This window comes from Pelobates fuscus, chromosome 2 (genome assembly GCF_036172605.1).
Source record: "Pelobates fuscus isolate aPelFus1 chromosome 2, aPelFus1.pri, whole genome shotgun sequence".
NCBI classification, from domain to species: Eukaryota; Metazoa; Chordata; class Amphibia; order Anura; family Pelobatidae; genus Pelobates; species Pelobates fuscus.
In genome coordinates, this window is record NC_086318.1 from 109,517,953 (window position 1) to 109,534,798 (window position 16,846).

Here is a 16,846-nt window from a genome sequence, read left to right on the forward strand (position 1 = left end):
CCCTAGATAACCATTTTGTAAGCAAATATTACATATTACATTATATAAGGGCCATCAACACTGTCACTGATACTTTAGAACAGGGGTGCCCAAAAAGTAGACCCCCATATGTTTTAAAACTGCAGCTTCCATGATGCTTGTCATTATAAATGCATGCAGAGCATCATGTAAGTTGTAGTGACACCCGGGGCGGGTCCTAGTTTTGGCACCCCCTCCCCCCTGCACTTTAAAATGTAAAAATCACCCACAATTTTTTTAATGTATGTAGCATTGAGCAGTGCTTGCGTGTTTCAATGTAAGCATGCTTTTGTATGGAGTAAGTGTGAGTGAATGTATGGGTGTGTTTGTATGTAGTGTTGGCATTTTAATGCAGGCATGCTTTTGTGTGTAGTGTTGGCGAGATGCAGTGGTGTGGTTATATATAATGGTGATGTTTTAATACAGAGGTGTGTTTGTATGTAGTGTTGGCACTGGAATGCAGGGATGTGTTTGTGTGTAGTGTTGGCAAGATGCTGAGATGTATGTAGATATTTACAGACACACATTTACACACATGCAACTACACAGACACACATACAGATACACAATGCCATCCTCCTGTCTAGTACCTGCTGGCTGAGGCTGTTGGGAGTTGGGCTCTAGTTCTCTCCCAATCAGTGCTGCCCTCCATCCTGCGTGTCTCAGTGTTAGGCGGTGTACTAAGGGGGGGTGGGAGGGGGGGCGGTCCGCCCCGGGTGCCATCTAGTAGGGGTGTGCCACACTCTGTACCTCCTGCTGGTCGCATTAACAACCCTTTCCCTCGCGGCTCCAGCACTCAGTGAGTGAGTCAGAGCACAGGGAGGGGATTCCCAGCCTGTGTTCTGAGTCATCACTGAGCACCAGGGAGGTTGTTATGGAGTGTGCCAGCAGGGGGCGCACCTCTGCCTGCACCTCCTACACTGCCTGGGCTGGGATGGAGAGAGACAGCCCCTGAATCATGGTAAGATAATATTATTTTAAATTCACCCTCATCCCCTCCCTCAGTCACCCTGTCACCCCCCCCCCCCACTCAGTCACCTTGTCACCCCCCCCACTCAGTCACCCTGTCACCCCCCCTCAGTCACCCTCTCACCCCCTCCCTCAGTCACCCTGTCACCCCCCCTCAGTCACCCTCTCACCCCCCTCACCCTGTCACCACCCCTCAGTCACCCTCTGTCACCCTGTCACCCCCCACTCAGTCACCCTGTCACCCCCCTCCGTCACCCTGTCACCCCCTCCCTCAGTCACCCTGTCACCCTCTCACCCCCCTCACCCTGTCACCACCCCTCAGTCACCCTCTCACCCCCTCCCTCAGTCACCCTCTCACCCCCCTCACCCTGTCACCCTGTCACCAGTCACCCCCCCTCAGTCACCCTGACTGAGGGGTCACTCAGTTACCCTCTCCCTCAGTCACCCCCCCACTCAGTCACCCTGTCACCAGTCACCCCCCCTCAGTCACCCTGTCACACCCCCTCACCCTGTCACCCCACCTCAGTCACTCTGTCACCCCCCTCAGTCACCCTGTCACACCCCCGAGTCACTCTGTCCCCAGTCACTCTGTCACCCCCTCCCTCAGTCACCCTGTCACCCCCTCCCTTAGTCACCCTGTCACCCCCTACCTCAGTCACCAGTCAACCCCTCCCTCAGTCACCCTGTCACCCCCTCCCTCAGTCACTCTGTCACCAGTCACCCCCTCGCTCTGTCACCCAGTCACCCCCTCCCTCAGTCACTCTGTTACCCCCTCACTCTGCCACCAGTCACCCCCTCACTCTGCCACCAGTCACCCCCTCACCCTGTCACCCTCTCCCTCAGTCACCCTGTCACCCCCTCCCTAAGTCACTCAGTCACTGTCACCCCCTCCCTCAGTCACTCTGTCACTAACCACCCCCTCACTCTGCGATCTGTCATCCCCTCACTCTGCCACCAGTCACCCCCTCCCTCAGTCACCCTCTCCCTCAGTCACCCCGCCTCAGTCACCAGTCACCTCCCTCAGTCAATCTGTCAGTCACCCCCTCCCTCAGTCACTCTGTCACTAACCACCCCCTCACTCTGCGACCTGTCGTCCCCTCACTCACTCTGCCACCCTTGGGCAAACACTTTAGTCCCTGGACAAGTAGTTGTTTTTTAAATTTCAACACCCCTGCCCTCTCTGCCATATACACCCTTGCCTTGTCATAATACCCTCCCTGCTATAAACCCACTACCTGGTCATAATTCCCACCCTGGCATATACCCCTTTAACATGTCATATAATACCCACACTGCCATAATACCCTCCCTGCTATATACCTCCACTGTATCATAATACACACCCTGCCATGCACCCCTGCCTTGACATAATATCCTCTCTTCAATATAACACCCAATCCCATTGTTCCCACCCGTGACATAAAACACCATATACTCACCACCTCACCTGCAGTCACCTCCTTCAATCCACTGTGTGCAATGGCACACACTGTCATAGTATCCACCACACTGTCCCACCCTGCCATATACCTTTCTCCTGCTAGTAATACTCACCCACTTACATATACATCCATGTTGTCACAGAGATCCCAGCCCAGCAACAACCGCTTGTCACTCTCAGAGTAAGGTAGGGAGGTTGGTTGGACCTCTTAATAACTAAATGCGTGTGTATATCTGTGGTTGTGTATGTGTTTAGTAGATAGCTCCCTAATTTGGTGTCCTTAAATATGTCAATCCCACATAAGGATAACAAATAAGTGAGTTATCTACTAAACAACCTAAAGATTAAAATTAAGAAAAAGGCTTTTTAAATTTTGATCTTTTAGCTGTTTAGTAGAGAATTCCCTAAATTGGTGCCCTTATGTGAGATTCCATATATAAAGATACCAAATTAGGGTGCTGTTTAGCAGATAGCTCCCTTATTTGGTGTCCTTAAATATGGCAGTCCCACATAAGGATAAGAAATAGGGGAGTTATCCGCTAAACAAAGATCAAAGTTAAGAGGTGTCAGCCATCCCAGAAATCTAGGTGGCTAATGTGAATTCTATGCAAATGTGTTGTCTGATGCCATCATGCACAACATGCTGTCGTCAGACAGCCAATGGCAGCACGTTACCCCATTACCTAGTGAAAATTATTAATGCTTCCAGCCCCCACTGTGTATGTGCTTCACCTATATATTGTTTCTAGAGTCACCACTGCTTCAGGGGCCCAGTTGTGCGCTGTGGTGCTTTAATGGTGCGACCAGGCTTCTGTAATAATATAATGGCAGCCCTGGGGGAAGTGAAATTCAGTCACTTCCTCCCAGCTACTGGCACTGTGAGGTTGCATTTCTAGAAATTGGGCATATCAGCCTAGCACAAACTCACCCAAGGCCAACAGGGAGACACTATGGCCAACTCCACACTAAAGGGTATTTCAATTTTACTCCAAAACAACTTGGCTAGAATAATAGCTACATTGGAAATTTCATCTAATTAATTTATCATAATCAAATAAGTGCCATTTTTGTGATTCAATTTGTCTGGTTACAATTACGTGTCTGTTAGTCCACCCATTTTACAGCGCTACGCAATTTACTGGCGCTATATAAATAATACAATAATATTAATTCCTGCCGTGTAAAATTGGAAAGGTTAATGTGGATCTTTGCGTTGTCTGATCTGCAGCATATGGCTCGAGGTGTACAAACTGGGAGGACTACATTCTTGTCAAAGCACTTAAAAACAGTTTTACACAAATGTATAACCCCCAACACAATGAGTTGTGTTGTTTATTGCTCACTTGCTTCCTCTGTATCCGTGTGGTGTTTGGGAGAATGTAATATTTATACATAGAAGTAAAGCAGATCACATGAAAATAACATAAATGTTGGGTGTGTAATTCTTGTGTCATTTGTTGAGTTGAATATTTTTTAGTTAATTATTTTCTATACCTGGGGCACTATGTGACTGACAAGGGTAGCAAGCATAAATTCCTCTCCAGCATATCAGCTTATATTTAAAAACACATTCATCCTTTAATAGCTGGCAAATGATCAAAAATGTGCAGAGGTTATGGCAATTTTCATGCTAGTATGGATTTCCTAGCAATGTGTTTCCCGTGTATACTGTGCACAATAAACAGGTGGCGTACAAAACAAAAGAACAGCAAAAAGAAACGAGAGCAGCTGCTGTCAGCTTAAGCACCAGTTCTATCCATCCTCGTTATGAGTGAAATTGTTGCGAAGTGCTGAACTGCATGTCCCATAATCCTCGGCCAAGCAAGGATTTATAGTATATACTCAGACAGGGTGAAAATAATGGGAGGATGGTGAGCTAAGTCCTATCCTGAGCTGCTCCAAAACAAAGCTGGGAATTTGCAGCACGTTTACAACTTCCGATGTTAGCATTTTTTTTTTCCCTTAATATTTCTATTGGTTTATCGAAATAACAAATTGCACAAAATGGAGGTCAAATCCAGTCTGTATTATCTCTTTAACTAACTGAGCCCATGGATAAATTAACTCTCTCCTTCCTTTCTGCATTTCTTGCAAAGTAGTCTCTCACATCACCTTAGTTTTGTGTTTTGTATCCTGTCTAAAAATAATGACAAAGAAAAACAAGACTAATCCATATAGAGTAAAATAAGTCCGTACCAAATCAAACACAGCTTTAAAAAGGCAAAGGAGAGACAATATACCGTATCTATTGTACAGTAAAATGATACATACCTCCCAACATTTCAAATGGACAAAGAGGGACACTTTCATATTTGGGGTGTGTGTCCAGGGGCGGGGCTGTTCTGAGAAATATTCGGTGACTTACTAATAATTTATGCAACTAAATGTAGAACAAGAACAATGTATCTTATGTACACAGACTGACTTCTAAACACATTTCTGGTAGTTGAAAGACATAACTGTGAGTTTTGTTGTTGTGGAGCTCGGTTATACACTCAGACATAGCAACAACATGGAGCTCTTAGAAAACAGGGACAGAAAGATTCTGGTCCAAATGGGGACTGTCCCTCCTAAATAGGGGCACTTGGGAGGTATTATGGAATGAAATCTCAGTTATGCTCTTAAAAAAGATAAAAATCACATCACCTTCTTTTCTTTTCTTGCCGCTCTGTCTTTTTTTTCCCTCTCTATCATCATATATTTCATTATTTTACCCTTGTTACGACCCATCTTCATTTTACTTCCTACTGGTGACCATGCACGCATGCATTCCGCCTGTTTCAATGCAGCAGTCTTGTTCTCTCCTCCATCCTTTTCCATGGTGACATTTCTTTATTCTCAATACTAACTTGTGTGTTCCATTACTGCTCTCCTGCTAACAGGATACACAAAGTATTTCATTATTGGTTCACTTGAAGTCCTAGTAACTTTCAATGGAAAGGTATTATGATACATTCACAGTTTTATAAGTACAGTTTGTAAATAAGACCTTTTTTTGTTTCTTGCAGTGAGGAGAGCTACAATGTTATTGACTATTCTTTACTAGACCATCTTGCCGTAGAACAATATGACAATGAAGAGCCATCATCTCCACTGAAAAACAGCACTCCAATACTTTATTCACGGCAAACATCAGCAAACCACCTTTTCACGTTAAATATTCGGTGCAACTATGCAACAGAGGAAGTAGAAATGTTACTTGGTACTGAGACCCTGTAAGTAAGATGTTGTTGTTGACCAGAGTGAATAGTAAAGCCCTTTTATATTGTAATGTTTTTTTGCCTACTTTAGAGCAATGGTTCTTAAATCAATCCTATATCCGAGCGTTTCCAAGGGAGTTGGAACAGTCCTATTGTATTCATCCAGGTCCCAGTCATCTGTAAACCGTAAACCAGTTACTGTAGAAATATTGACTTTCTGAGTGTAATGCAGACCCCTTTGATACTCGGAAGAGTATAATGAAGGTGTTTTGCGGACTTAATGTCGTTTTATATATTGCATTGTATTTGTGGAATGAGTCATTCAGGGAATGAGTTGTCATGCTAATACCATGTATGTAATTATGGCCCCTGTTAGTCAAGTTTAGAGCACTTGTCTAAAACAATCTTTCTCTTTTTTTCCCATTCTTGTTAAATTCAAGACATCTGCTCTTGCCCAGTCTTTTGATGTACTTAAGTGACAACTGTCAACTCAACACTATATCTTAATTAAAAAAATGTAATCCATTCCCTTTCAAAAGTTAATGAAAGGATTATTACATTAAAAAAGAGTGTTGATGTGTCAGTTGTCGTTTAATTCTATTTTTCTCCTCCACAAACGATGACCGTCCGTGGCCATCTCCCTCTTCTTCTTTGACATTGTTGTCCCTCTTTTCCAAAATAACAGAAACAACCCATTTTATTATGTTTCTTCCTTTTCCAAAAAAAAACATATGTGGCTGTCCCCTCTCTCTCTCTCTCTCTCTCTCTCTCTCTCTCTGTGCTGCTCCTGGTCACTTCTATTGCTTTTATATGTGAATAGCGTCACCAGCTTATACATTGTGCATGCACTCTTAAAGAGCTAATTGACCACATGTGAACATGTTCTCTTGTATCTTTGTTTTCTTTTACACCAGGCTTCCCCAAACTCCGGCCCTCCAGATGTTGCTGAACTACAACTCCCATGATTCTCAGCCTATCTATTTCATTCATAGAATCATGGGAGTTGTAGTTCAGCAACATCTGGAGGGCCGGAGTTTGGGGAAGCCTGTTTTACACACTTATCTACCTACACACTGGAGGCCATGTGCTTGTTTCTGATAAAGGTATTGCCTCCTGGTGCTGTCCCTCAAATCAGTGTTAAACCATTTTCGTGAAGTTTTACAGTGAATGAGTATCCATGGCCACCTATAGCTGAGCCCCCCTGAAGACAGGGCTAAGACAAACATTACATTCTTTTTTAGCCATACCAATTCATACCCTTTCAAATAATTACTGCCACCCATTGCTGCTCAGGCTAATGCTTCCTAACAAGGGCAGCATAGAAGGGATGGACAGCTCGCTTAGTGTTCTACTGTTTTCAATAGTTTAACACTGAGCACTGGTGCCAGAGGACTCAAGACTATATACCCACTTTAATGAGATAAGTGGCCACAGCGCCTAGAGTGACTTAATGCATGTGATGGCTTCATTAATATGTTGTATTTTTGAATTCTTAAATCTTTATAGTTTTTGCACAAATAAATAAATGTTTTGCCGAGTTCAGCACCATAAGCCTGCCTTCTTACCCAAAAGTTGGAGTATAACAAAGTAGTATCGTATAGATTAGGGGTTCCCAACCCAGTCCTCAAGTACCCCCTACCGGTCCCAAGATTTAGGGATTACCCAGTTGTGTTTAAGGTGTATTAGGGGGAAAAAAAAAACACTTTAGACACAACAGGGTAATCCCTAAATCCTGGACTGGTAGGGGGTACTTGAGGACTAGGTTTGGAACCTCTGGCATAGATGATAAAACTTATTTTTGTTATAATGGTTAAAAAAAAATCAGTGCTGCATAGTCCTGAGATGATAGTCAGAGTCGGGGCCCGCACACTGAGGGGGCCCATCGGGTGGCCCTAATGGCATTGCTGAAAAGGGACCTGTTCAGGCGCAGCAGCCCTTTAAGATCATAACCTGGCCCCTTTCCGATCGGCTGATTACTTCCTCCCAGCTACAAGAACAGCAGTGTGGGAGGGAAGGGAGGAGTTGGAGGAGGAAGCACCAAAGCAGGGGGACCTTGATCCAGGCTCACACTCCCATCAGATTCTGGCAGCAGGTACCCTCCTGCACATAAAAGATATTTAACAGGAGGGTAGCTAAAAATGATGACGTGTGTGTGTGTGTGTGTGTGTATCTGTGTCTCAGCTTGTGTGTGCACGTGTCAGTGTGTGTATATATGTGCCAGGGTGTATGTATGAGACAGTGTGCATCTGTGTGTCAGTGTGTGTTTGTGTTTATGTTTCACTGTCTGCAGGGCTGGACTGGGAAAAAAGATTTGTTCCGGTCATTTTGGTGTCTCCATAAGTGGGATACCAGAGGACAAAAGGGCCAGGAAAGCCTGTCGTGCATGTGTTTGGAGCCTGCTTGTGGGATTGCATGTGTATTGAGTGAGTTGACTTTGGTGTGGTATTGTATAAATATGTCAATTTCATTCATGTTTGTGGTGTAATATGTGTGGCATGGGGCTGTAGAGATAGTGTGTATAGTGTTATAGGTGATTCAGCAAGTGTGTGCATATTGGCTGTAGTGTGTGTGTATAGGTGAAGTAGTGTGTTTTTGCTTACAATGAATGTAGTGTGTGCATAAGGGTTTGTATGTCAGGGATGTAGTGTGCGTAAGTGGTGCAGTGTGTGTGTGTAGGGGATCTAGTATTTATAGGACTCAGAGTGTTTATAGGAGATTGTGTGTGTGTGTGTGTGTGTGTGTGTGTGTGTGTGTGTGTAGAGGATTCAGAGTGTATATAGTGTGTGTGTGTAGATTAAATGATCCAGAGTTGGATAAGGGTTCTAGCGTGTATTTAGAGCGTAATGCATGTAGTGGTGCAGTGTGTGTGTGTATGTGTATATATATATATATATATATATATATATATTTGGAAGTATTTTATGTGTGGAGAGTGCAGCATGTGTATGTGTGTGAGAAAGTTGAGTGTGAGTGCACTGTGTGTATGTGTGAAGGGTGTAGCTTGTGGTTGTGTGCATTGTGTATGTGTGAAGGGTACTGTGTGAAGGGTGCAGCTTGTGGTTGTGTGTGAGTGTGCTCGGTGTATGTGTGAAGGGTGCAGCATGTGTTTGAGGGTGCTGTGTGAAGGCTGCAGCTTATGGTTGTGTGTGAGTGTGCTCTGTGTATATGTGAAGGGTGCAGCGTGTGTGTTTTTGGGTGCTGTGTGTGTGTGAGAGTGCTGTGTGTGGATGTTGTATGTGTGTGAGGGTGCTGTGTGTGTGTGAGGGGTGCAGTGTGGGTGCTGTGTGTGTGGGGGGTGCAGTGTAAGTGGGCTGTGTGGGAGTGTGCTGTGTGTGTGAGGGTGCTGTGTGTGTGAGGGTGCTGTGTGTGTGAGGGTACTGTGTGTATGTATGTGCTGTGTGTATGTGTGAAGGTTGCGGTGTGTGTGAAAGTGATGCATGAATTGTGCAGCATGTGTGTGTGGGGGGTGCTGTTTGTGTGTGTGTGAGGGTGCTGTGTGTATGTGTGAAGGGTGCTGTGTGTGTGTGTGGGTGCGTGTGTGCTGTGTGTATGTGTGTGAGGGTTCGGTGTGTGGGAGGGTGGTGTGTGTGTGTGTGTGTGTAAAGGGTACTATGTGTGAAGGGTGCGGTTGGGTGGTGTGTGTGTGTGCATCTGTCAATTGTGCAGCGTGTGTGTGTGAGAGGGGTGCAGTGTTAGTGTGTGTGAGGGGGCTGTGTGGGAGTGTGCTGTGTGTGTGTGTGAGGGGGCTGTGTAGGTGGGTGCTGTTTGTGTAAAGGGTACTGTGTGTAGGGGGCTGGGTACTGTGTGTGTGAGGGCGCTGTGTATATGTGTGAAGGGTGTGGTGTGTGAGGGAGGGTAATGTATGTGTGTGTAATGGTGCTGTGTGTGTGCGTGTGAGGGTGCTGTTAGTGTAAGTGTGTGTGTGTATATGTTTGGAGGGATTGTGTGTGTGGGGGGGGTGGAAGCTTTAAATATATAGATTATGTATTTTTTTTTTTAATTAAAAACAAACAAACTTTATATTCCCCCCCGTTCCTTCTTACCTTTTGCCTGGGAGTGGGACAATGCTGCAGTCCCTAGAGGTGAACTCTAGCCTCTCACTCTTGCGAGATCTGAGCATTGCCGTGGTAACCGCGGCAACACTCCGACCTCGCAGGAGGAACCCGGCAGAGCTGCAGGTAAGAGGTCCTCCTCTCTCCCCCGAGCTGGCGCCGCATGTCTGTGCTCCCCACCAGCCCATGAAGGCACACAGCACGGCCCCGGCGCACAGATAGTACCGGCTCTGCATGGGCCGACAGGGGGATCCTATGATCTCCCCTGCCAGCCTCGGCCCATGGGAATCGCGGCCCCCTGGGCATTTGCCCGGTATGCCAGGTGGCCAGTCCGGGCCTGGCTGTCTGTATGTTTCAGTGTATGCATCTGTGTGTCAATGTGTTTCTGAATGTGTCTGTAAATGTGTATGTATATCTGTGTAAGTATGCATGTATGTATGTGGCAGTATATGTGTGAATATGCATACATTCCAGCAAACAACCACATAACATGCAATTACACAAAAACATGCTTACATCCGAAAGCACAAACACTGCTCACATAAAACCCTGCAAGAATGGGAAAATGGTAGATCTTCAGCTGGCATAGCATCGTTGGAGTTGTACGACAGATGGGGATCTACCTTTCCACCAAGCTTGCGCTAAACAGGACCCAAAAACTATTTTTTGCATGAGTGTCTTCTCGACATTAGTTATGCCACTGATTATAGTATATTACAAAAAACAGAACTGACATGTATAGAGAAATCTCTTCTTATAAGATAAAGTTTAGGAGTAGTTTAGCAGTATGCTGAAACAAGGAAAAACTTAATTGACTAGATTTACTAGAGATATATAACTGCTTGAACACTGAGTATATAGTACCACTGGGTGGACATTTCCTATGCAAAGGAGTTATAGTAGTGATGATGGTAATTATATCATTGTTATGGTGTTAGGGACCCAGGAGTCTTAAATAACATTGAAGTTCCTCTCCGCTGTGTGTTTATCTTGTGGATAGCTATGTACCTGGTTTGCATCATTCTGCTCCCTTTACTCTTAAGTGACCAGGAATCCTGGTGATGATGAATTGGAAGTGACAGCGTGTTTGTGATTTGTGAGTGTCACTGTTACCAGTACTGACAGACAGCATGCCAGGGAGGACATGATGGGTTCTGGAAGAAGCCAAACTTTTTTCTTGTTTTCTTTCTTTTCATTTAAAATTAAGATGCATATATAATCACAGAATCACTTTGTTACTCCTTCATTTTTAAAACACAACTTTTTTTTGTATGTAGTACAGACAGAGGTGATTCCCCCTCCAACTTAAACGTAGAACACCCATGTACTTAATAGCTTCTCCAAAACATAAACCCTTTCCACTCTTCATTCTGATTGCAGAGAACAGAAATAAATATATCTTTGAGGTTAAAACAGCACCCTCTCCTGTGCTTGAGTGGATTACAAAACTTTCTTGTGGAGCCATACATACCTAAGTCATAAAAAAAAATATTACATTAATCTGTAAAATGTAACAGACCAACTGTAGGTTTTACTCACTCAACAGTGAATGGTTTTATTACCATTATATTACTATAGTGAAGTTGAATATTTTTTCCAAATCAATTTTTTTTTTTTGCTGCAAATCCCAGTCCAGTCAAGAAACCCAGAATATTGTTACTTGCAAGGACCTTGTAAAGCAAAGCTGTATGAACCGCCATACCGCTCCTGGTGTCTACACAACTACACCAATTGGAAAAATACTTATAAACATCTTTGGTAGAAGATGCCTAGAAAATGGCTATTTTTGTGATTAGGTTAGTTATGGGGCAGCACACGTAAGAAGGACCTCCAATGTTCCTCTATTTGAGAGCTTATCCAACAAACTAAAGTATAGGACTGGGTACAATAAGAGCGGTCCAAGGCAGATTTATTGAACAATGAAAGGCAGTGATTTAGCTTCCAAAGAGCCTTTCTCAAGTTCTAGAACGTTGTAGTTTAGATTTGGCAGCCAAGGTGATCTGGATATTACGGCTTTATGTCCGGTATTACCACGCGCAATAACTAACAGAAGGAATTGCTTCGGATCCATCGCCCTCTCGACTCTGTCCTGCTTATTTACTAAAGAGAAAATTGTAAGGAATTTAAATTGAATTCAAATTTTGGCCAAAGTAACTAGAACAATTCAGCAAGACCGCTATACTTCCAGTTCACGTTGGTACTTTGGCCTTAGATTTTAAAAATCATTTTGATTTCACTTTGAATTCCAAACAATTCTGACTTTAGTTAAAAATCCTGTGTGCCTGTGTAGATTTAAAAAAAAAAATGTATATGATTTTTTTTTCTATGCCCAGAGATTGAGTTAAAGACTCCTGCAGACACAAAAAGAAAGGCAAACAATCCTTCAATTATGTGGATTTTGAATTCTGCATATTTATTTCATTTTTAAAATAATATGGTATTTAGCAGAATTGTACTATAGGTTTGATTTTTCTCATCACATAATAAATAATCTGCTTCATTTATAGCAGTGTCTTATGTTTGCTTGATTCAGTTATACAAGTGGATGTTGTATTTATAACTTCTCCGTAGTTAGAACCTGTAACAAAATGTATTATTAGTTCCATGGTGTTTAATACAGTCATGCTATGTTTGTTGACGTTGGTTTTGACGGCAGTTTTTTGTCCCATTCTAAATTTCAGGAGTGACCGAGCGCGCTGGATCACAGCATTGGGGCAAAGCAAGGACAAACCATACACAGACAGAATGAGTAAGTAGGGTCTAATGCTACTGTTCTGCTGTGTTATACTGCCCCCTAGTGTTTAATAAAGTAGGCACAACTTTACTGCATCACAAAACTATTATGTTTATGTTAGCACAGACTAAAGTTCCTTCCTTGACTGAGGGACAGGACGTTATATTGTTTGTGTATCTAGAGGCCTCTGTGGGACGGTAATTTAGTATGTGTGTTTAAATGTTTTCTTATATTGTACATATATTGAAACATTCTCAGTTCGTTCTCGTTATAACTTATATCTTTGGCTTTGGCCGTACATCTGTTGTGGGTTACAACACCAATAACAATGTCAGCCATGTTGCTGGTTGAGCATCATGTGAGCCTTAGTCTACAGCCACAGCATTGCCAAAAGATGACTCATTAGGAATGTAGACAAACTGGTTTATATAGAGAGTCCAATAAATCACGTGAAATTAGTTGGCTTATTTATTTTGATTATAACTTTTCAAACAATATAGTTTCATTCTTTACATTTGCTACGGCAATTCTAATGGAACTTTTTCCTCTCTCTCCCCCCAACCCCTTAAAAGCTTTAACACAAGTGGAAATTATAAGAACCTACACTGCAAAACAGCCAGATGAACTCTCGTTACAAGTTGCTGATGTTGTTCTTGTGTATCAGAAGATTAATGACGGTAAGTGTGTGCCAAATGTCTTGTAAAGGACCTATATTTAGATTTTTATTTTTTTTAAAGGGAAAAATAAATGTCTCGTATGTTCTTAGAGATTCAGATCTCAATGGAAAAAAACATGAAACTTTTAAAGGAATAAAATATAATGTGAATGGCAGAATGAACAGATATGATCTTTAAAAGGAACAAAGCAACGGACAATGTGGATTATAGAGCTTCGTGAAAGGGACAGTCTGAGATAGAAAAACAGTCTAGATATTTTTTTAACAGCAGCTTTTTTGTATTATATATATATATATATATATATATATATATATATATATATATATATATAAAATCTCTCTTTACAGAGTTCTATTATTTATTTTAGCAGTAAGGGTGCTTCCAGTCATGTAAATTGGAATAGAGAGAGCTGTCACACAGTTGTGGTTATGACAGATACCTGGTGGAATAAGGAGACTGTTTGTGATGACATGCCTTTACAGACTGCCAAATTATTATTCCGAATGTTTTTAATTATCCTATGGACCTAATAATTTGGTGCAGGACTGTAACATATACAATGTGTTTTGTGTGAGTGACATCCATGCTGAACATGCCTATCTGATGTACTTAATGAACACTGTTACATAGTTTATTTGGCATGTCAGGTTTGCTGTTTATCTTTACTACAGCAGTTTCCATAGTAACAGAATAGATGACCGTTTCAGAATCCAGAAATGACAGAATATACTTGATGGCCCTGAACCTGACAGTGATAGAATGTTATTTTATTCCTATAGTAGATACATTAAATCCCTGTTGAAAATAAATGCTAGTGTGTGTGTGTGTGTGTGTGTGTGTGTGTGTATATATATATATATATATATATATATATATATATATATATATACATACACATCTTTCTCTCTCTATCTCTATCTACTTGTATATGTGTTTTCTGGATTTCTAAACATTTATTTGTGTCCAGTGAGGATGCTCCTCTTTGACAGATATACACATGCATATAACTTGCCTGGCTAGTAGCATAGGACTTGATATTTTATAGATCGATAGAATATTTTTCTTGAAAGTTCTATGACTCAGATAATCAGGAGAAAACATGGCCTTTGACCTTCAATCACTTTCTGTCTAATTCCTTGACTCCATAACTTGACTTTAAGTATTACTTAATAGTGTTCTTTATAGGCACTACAGAGTAGTCATATCGCAACCTTTCACCTCTTCTTTACCTTACAGGATGGTATGAAGGCGAGAGACTGCGAGATGGGCAGAGAGGATGGTTCCTTGTGGAGTGTGCAAAGGAAATAACTTGTCGAGCCACTATAGAAAAGAATATGGAACGCATGGGACGCTTGCTGGCACTAGAAACTAATGTGTAGACAAGGTTTCTCCGCTGAAGGATTTGCACTACAGTAGCAGCACTGATTGTGGGAGAGCAGAAAGAGACTATGACATATATCAAGATAAGTTCACCTACAAGGAACTTTGTCTTCTATGAGACCTCAAGCCATTTCCTACCCATAAAGAGCTGGAACACAACAAAATCATTGCTTAACCGTCCTGTTGTTGTTTTGTTTTTGCTTAGCTTTTTATACAAGGAATTCACAAGGGAAACAGAAGTTGTTTTGAGGACTAGTAAGCGCACAGACAGACATGAAATAACAATTGTTTGTTTTAGGCTATACCAATTTAAATGAAGTTAGTTCACCTACTTTATGAAAATGTCTGGGATTGTGTTTTATAACATCTCCTTCTCAAAGCTCTGTTCTGCTTGGCGTTGCCACAAATTTAGGTAAGAGAGAAATGAATTCTAATTTATTTAGAATTACTAAAACACAAGCAGTAATCATTCCAACTGTGTTCTGCACCTAGGGAAGCACTCTTTAGCATAAAATAGGATTTCGAAGCGTATTAGCTTTGGAGACTGAATGCTTGACTTTTAAGCAGCTTTTGAACTTTGAATGAACTGTAAAGGCTGCAAAAATTATTGGCCTCTTAAAGAAAACTTTTGTGATAGGGAGTTTTGGGATTTTTATTTTTTTCCCTATCAAATAAGGATTCTGCTAACATAAACACTACATGCCGGAGACTGCCTGAAATAACCCGGCTTTTCATATTTTTGAAGGCCAGGAGTAAAGTCAAGAGTGTATGGTGCATTGAAAACAAAGGGTAGTTTTATGACAGATATATTGATTTGTTTTGTTATAATACAATACAAATGATAGAAAAGTGACTTTTTAAATTTATAAATAAGGCCTCAATAATGTTAAGGATACTAATGTAAGGAATAAAAAGTAGCAACATTTATCAAAATAGCAAAGTCTGGAAAATTCTCAAACTTGGCTAAATTAACAATTTAAGCTATTTTGATTTAAAATTTGCAATCTGTGTTCCAACCACCAGAATTTAGTGTTGAGTATAAAAACCCTGATGTCATAACTATTGAATTCTGGCACCAAAATAATCAATGGGGGGAAAAAAGTAACTGGGTTTGTTAACTAATCGGCAAATTGTGATGAAATTTAGTTGTAAGAATTAGGCTGAAATGACTGTATTGAAAACATTTTTTTTCAGCATCGCATGTTCAGCCTAAATTTTGCAATTTGGTTTTCAGTTAATCAGAATTATTTGAACTATTTTGTACCATTGTAAACAAAAGTTCTGCTAAAAAAAAAAAAATAATAATTAAAAAAAAAGTTGCAAATGTGACTTTCTAAAAGAAAACGACACTAAGCTACATAACTACTGCAGCTTACTGTAGTATTTATGTTGACTACAGTCTCTGGCAAATTACCCAATTTCATGTCAAACTGTTTAGGAGCAGTTTGTCACCTGTCAGGGCTCAACGCAGCCTCAGCCACTTGGTAAATTATGCTGAGACTGTACACAACTCAGCCACTTGCGAATGATTGAGTAATGCCTATTTCATCCAATCTGGACATTTCTCATAGGCTTTGGTAAGTTAGCTCACTGCCAGTGCCCTCGGCAAATTATTGCCATTCAAGTTGGACAAAATAAACATGATACTGATATAGCTCTAAAAATTTCTAGACAATGTAACCACTACACTGCCCTGTATTGGTATGTTGCATAGAGTACCCCTTGAAACATTAACCAGGACCTTGATCATTCCAATGTTCTGTTAGAATACCCCCACCTGTCTTGAATCTGGCAGGAGAGTCGCGGTTTGAGGCTTATGCCTTGCCATCCCAATTTCATTCCTGCATGCTGTGTTTAGGGCCACAAGGGAACTGTATCCAGCCAGCACAGAGCGAGTGCATCAATCAAAGATGATATTAAGGGAACTAGAACCATGCAGAGCACGCTTCAGCAGCTCCCTCTGCATGGTCTGGCCAGAATGGGGTCCAGTGGGTGGTAGTCAGTCATTCAGCCTGGAGGTTGTTCACCCAGGCTGATTCACCCCTCGTTTGGTGGCCCTGACCCCTTCCCAGGCAGGGCTGAACCATGTTGCCGGTGGCGGCAATGTGGCTTCCCCTGTCCCAATTATCATATCACCAAATGGTTGGTGTTAGATGATCTACTGTCAGAACAGGTACATTTTGTAGTACTGGCAGAAGTTCATTTTTATATTTACATTGCAGATCAAATGATTCCAGCCAAGGACATTACTTTGTTTACAATAGAGAATACCCATATAGATTATATAACTGTATAGTATAAATATGAATTAAGCGTGGCCTTCTGTAGTTATCCAAGTTTTCCAATATGCTGAATGTTTCTTTGCAGACCCATGT

General features: G+C 41.8%; 1 protein-coding gene across 1 annotated transcript in view; it reads left to right on the forward strand.

Moving 5' to 3' along the window:
• ARHGEF26 (Rho guanine nucleotide exchange factor 26) overlaps window positions 1–15,651 on the forward strand; it is a 168,276-nt gene extending 152,625 nt beyond the window's left edge. The window contains exons 12-15 of the mRNA XM_063442565.1: window positions 5,437–5,643; window positions 12,362–12,429; window positions 12,987–13,091; window positions 14,328–15,651. Coding sequence (XP_063298635.1) covers window positions 5,437–5,643; window positions 12,362–12,429; window positions 12,987–13,091; window positions 14,328–14,470 — 523 coding nt within the window. The 3' untranslated portion in view covers window positions 14,471–15,651. The remainder of the gene's footprint in view (window positions 1–5,436; window positions 5,644–12,361; window positions 12,430–12,986; window positions 13,092–14,327) is intronic.
• The last annotated feature ends 1,195 nt before the right edge of the window (window positions 15,652–16,846 follow it).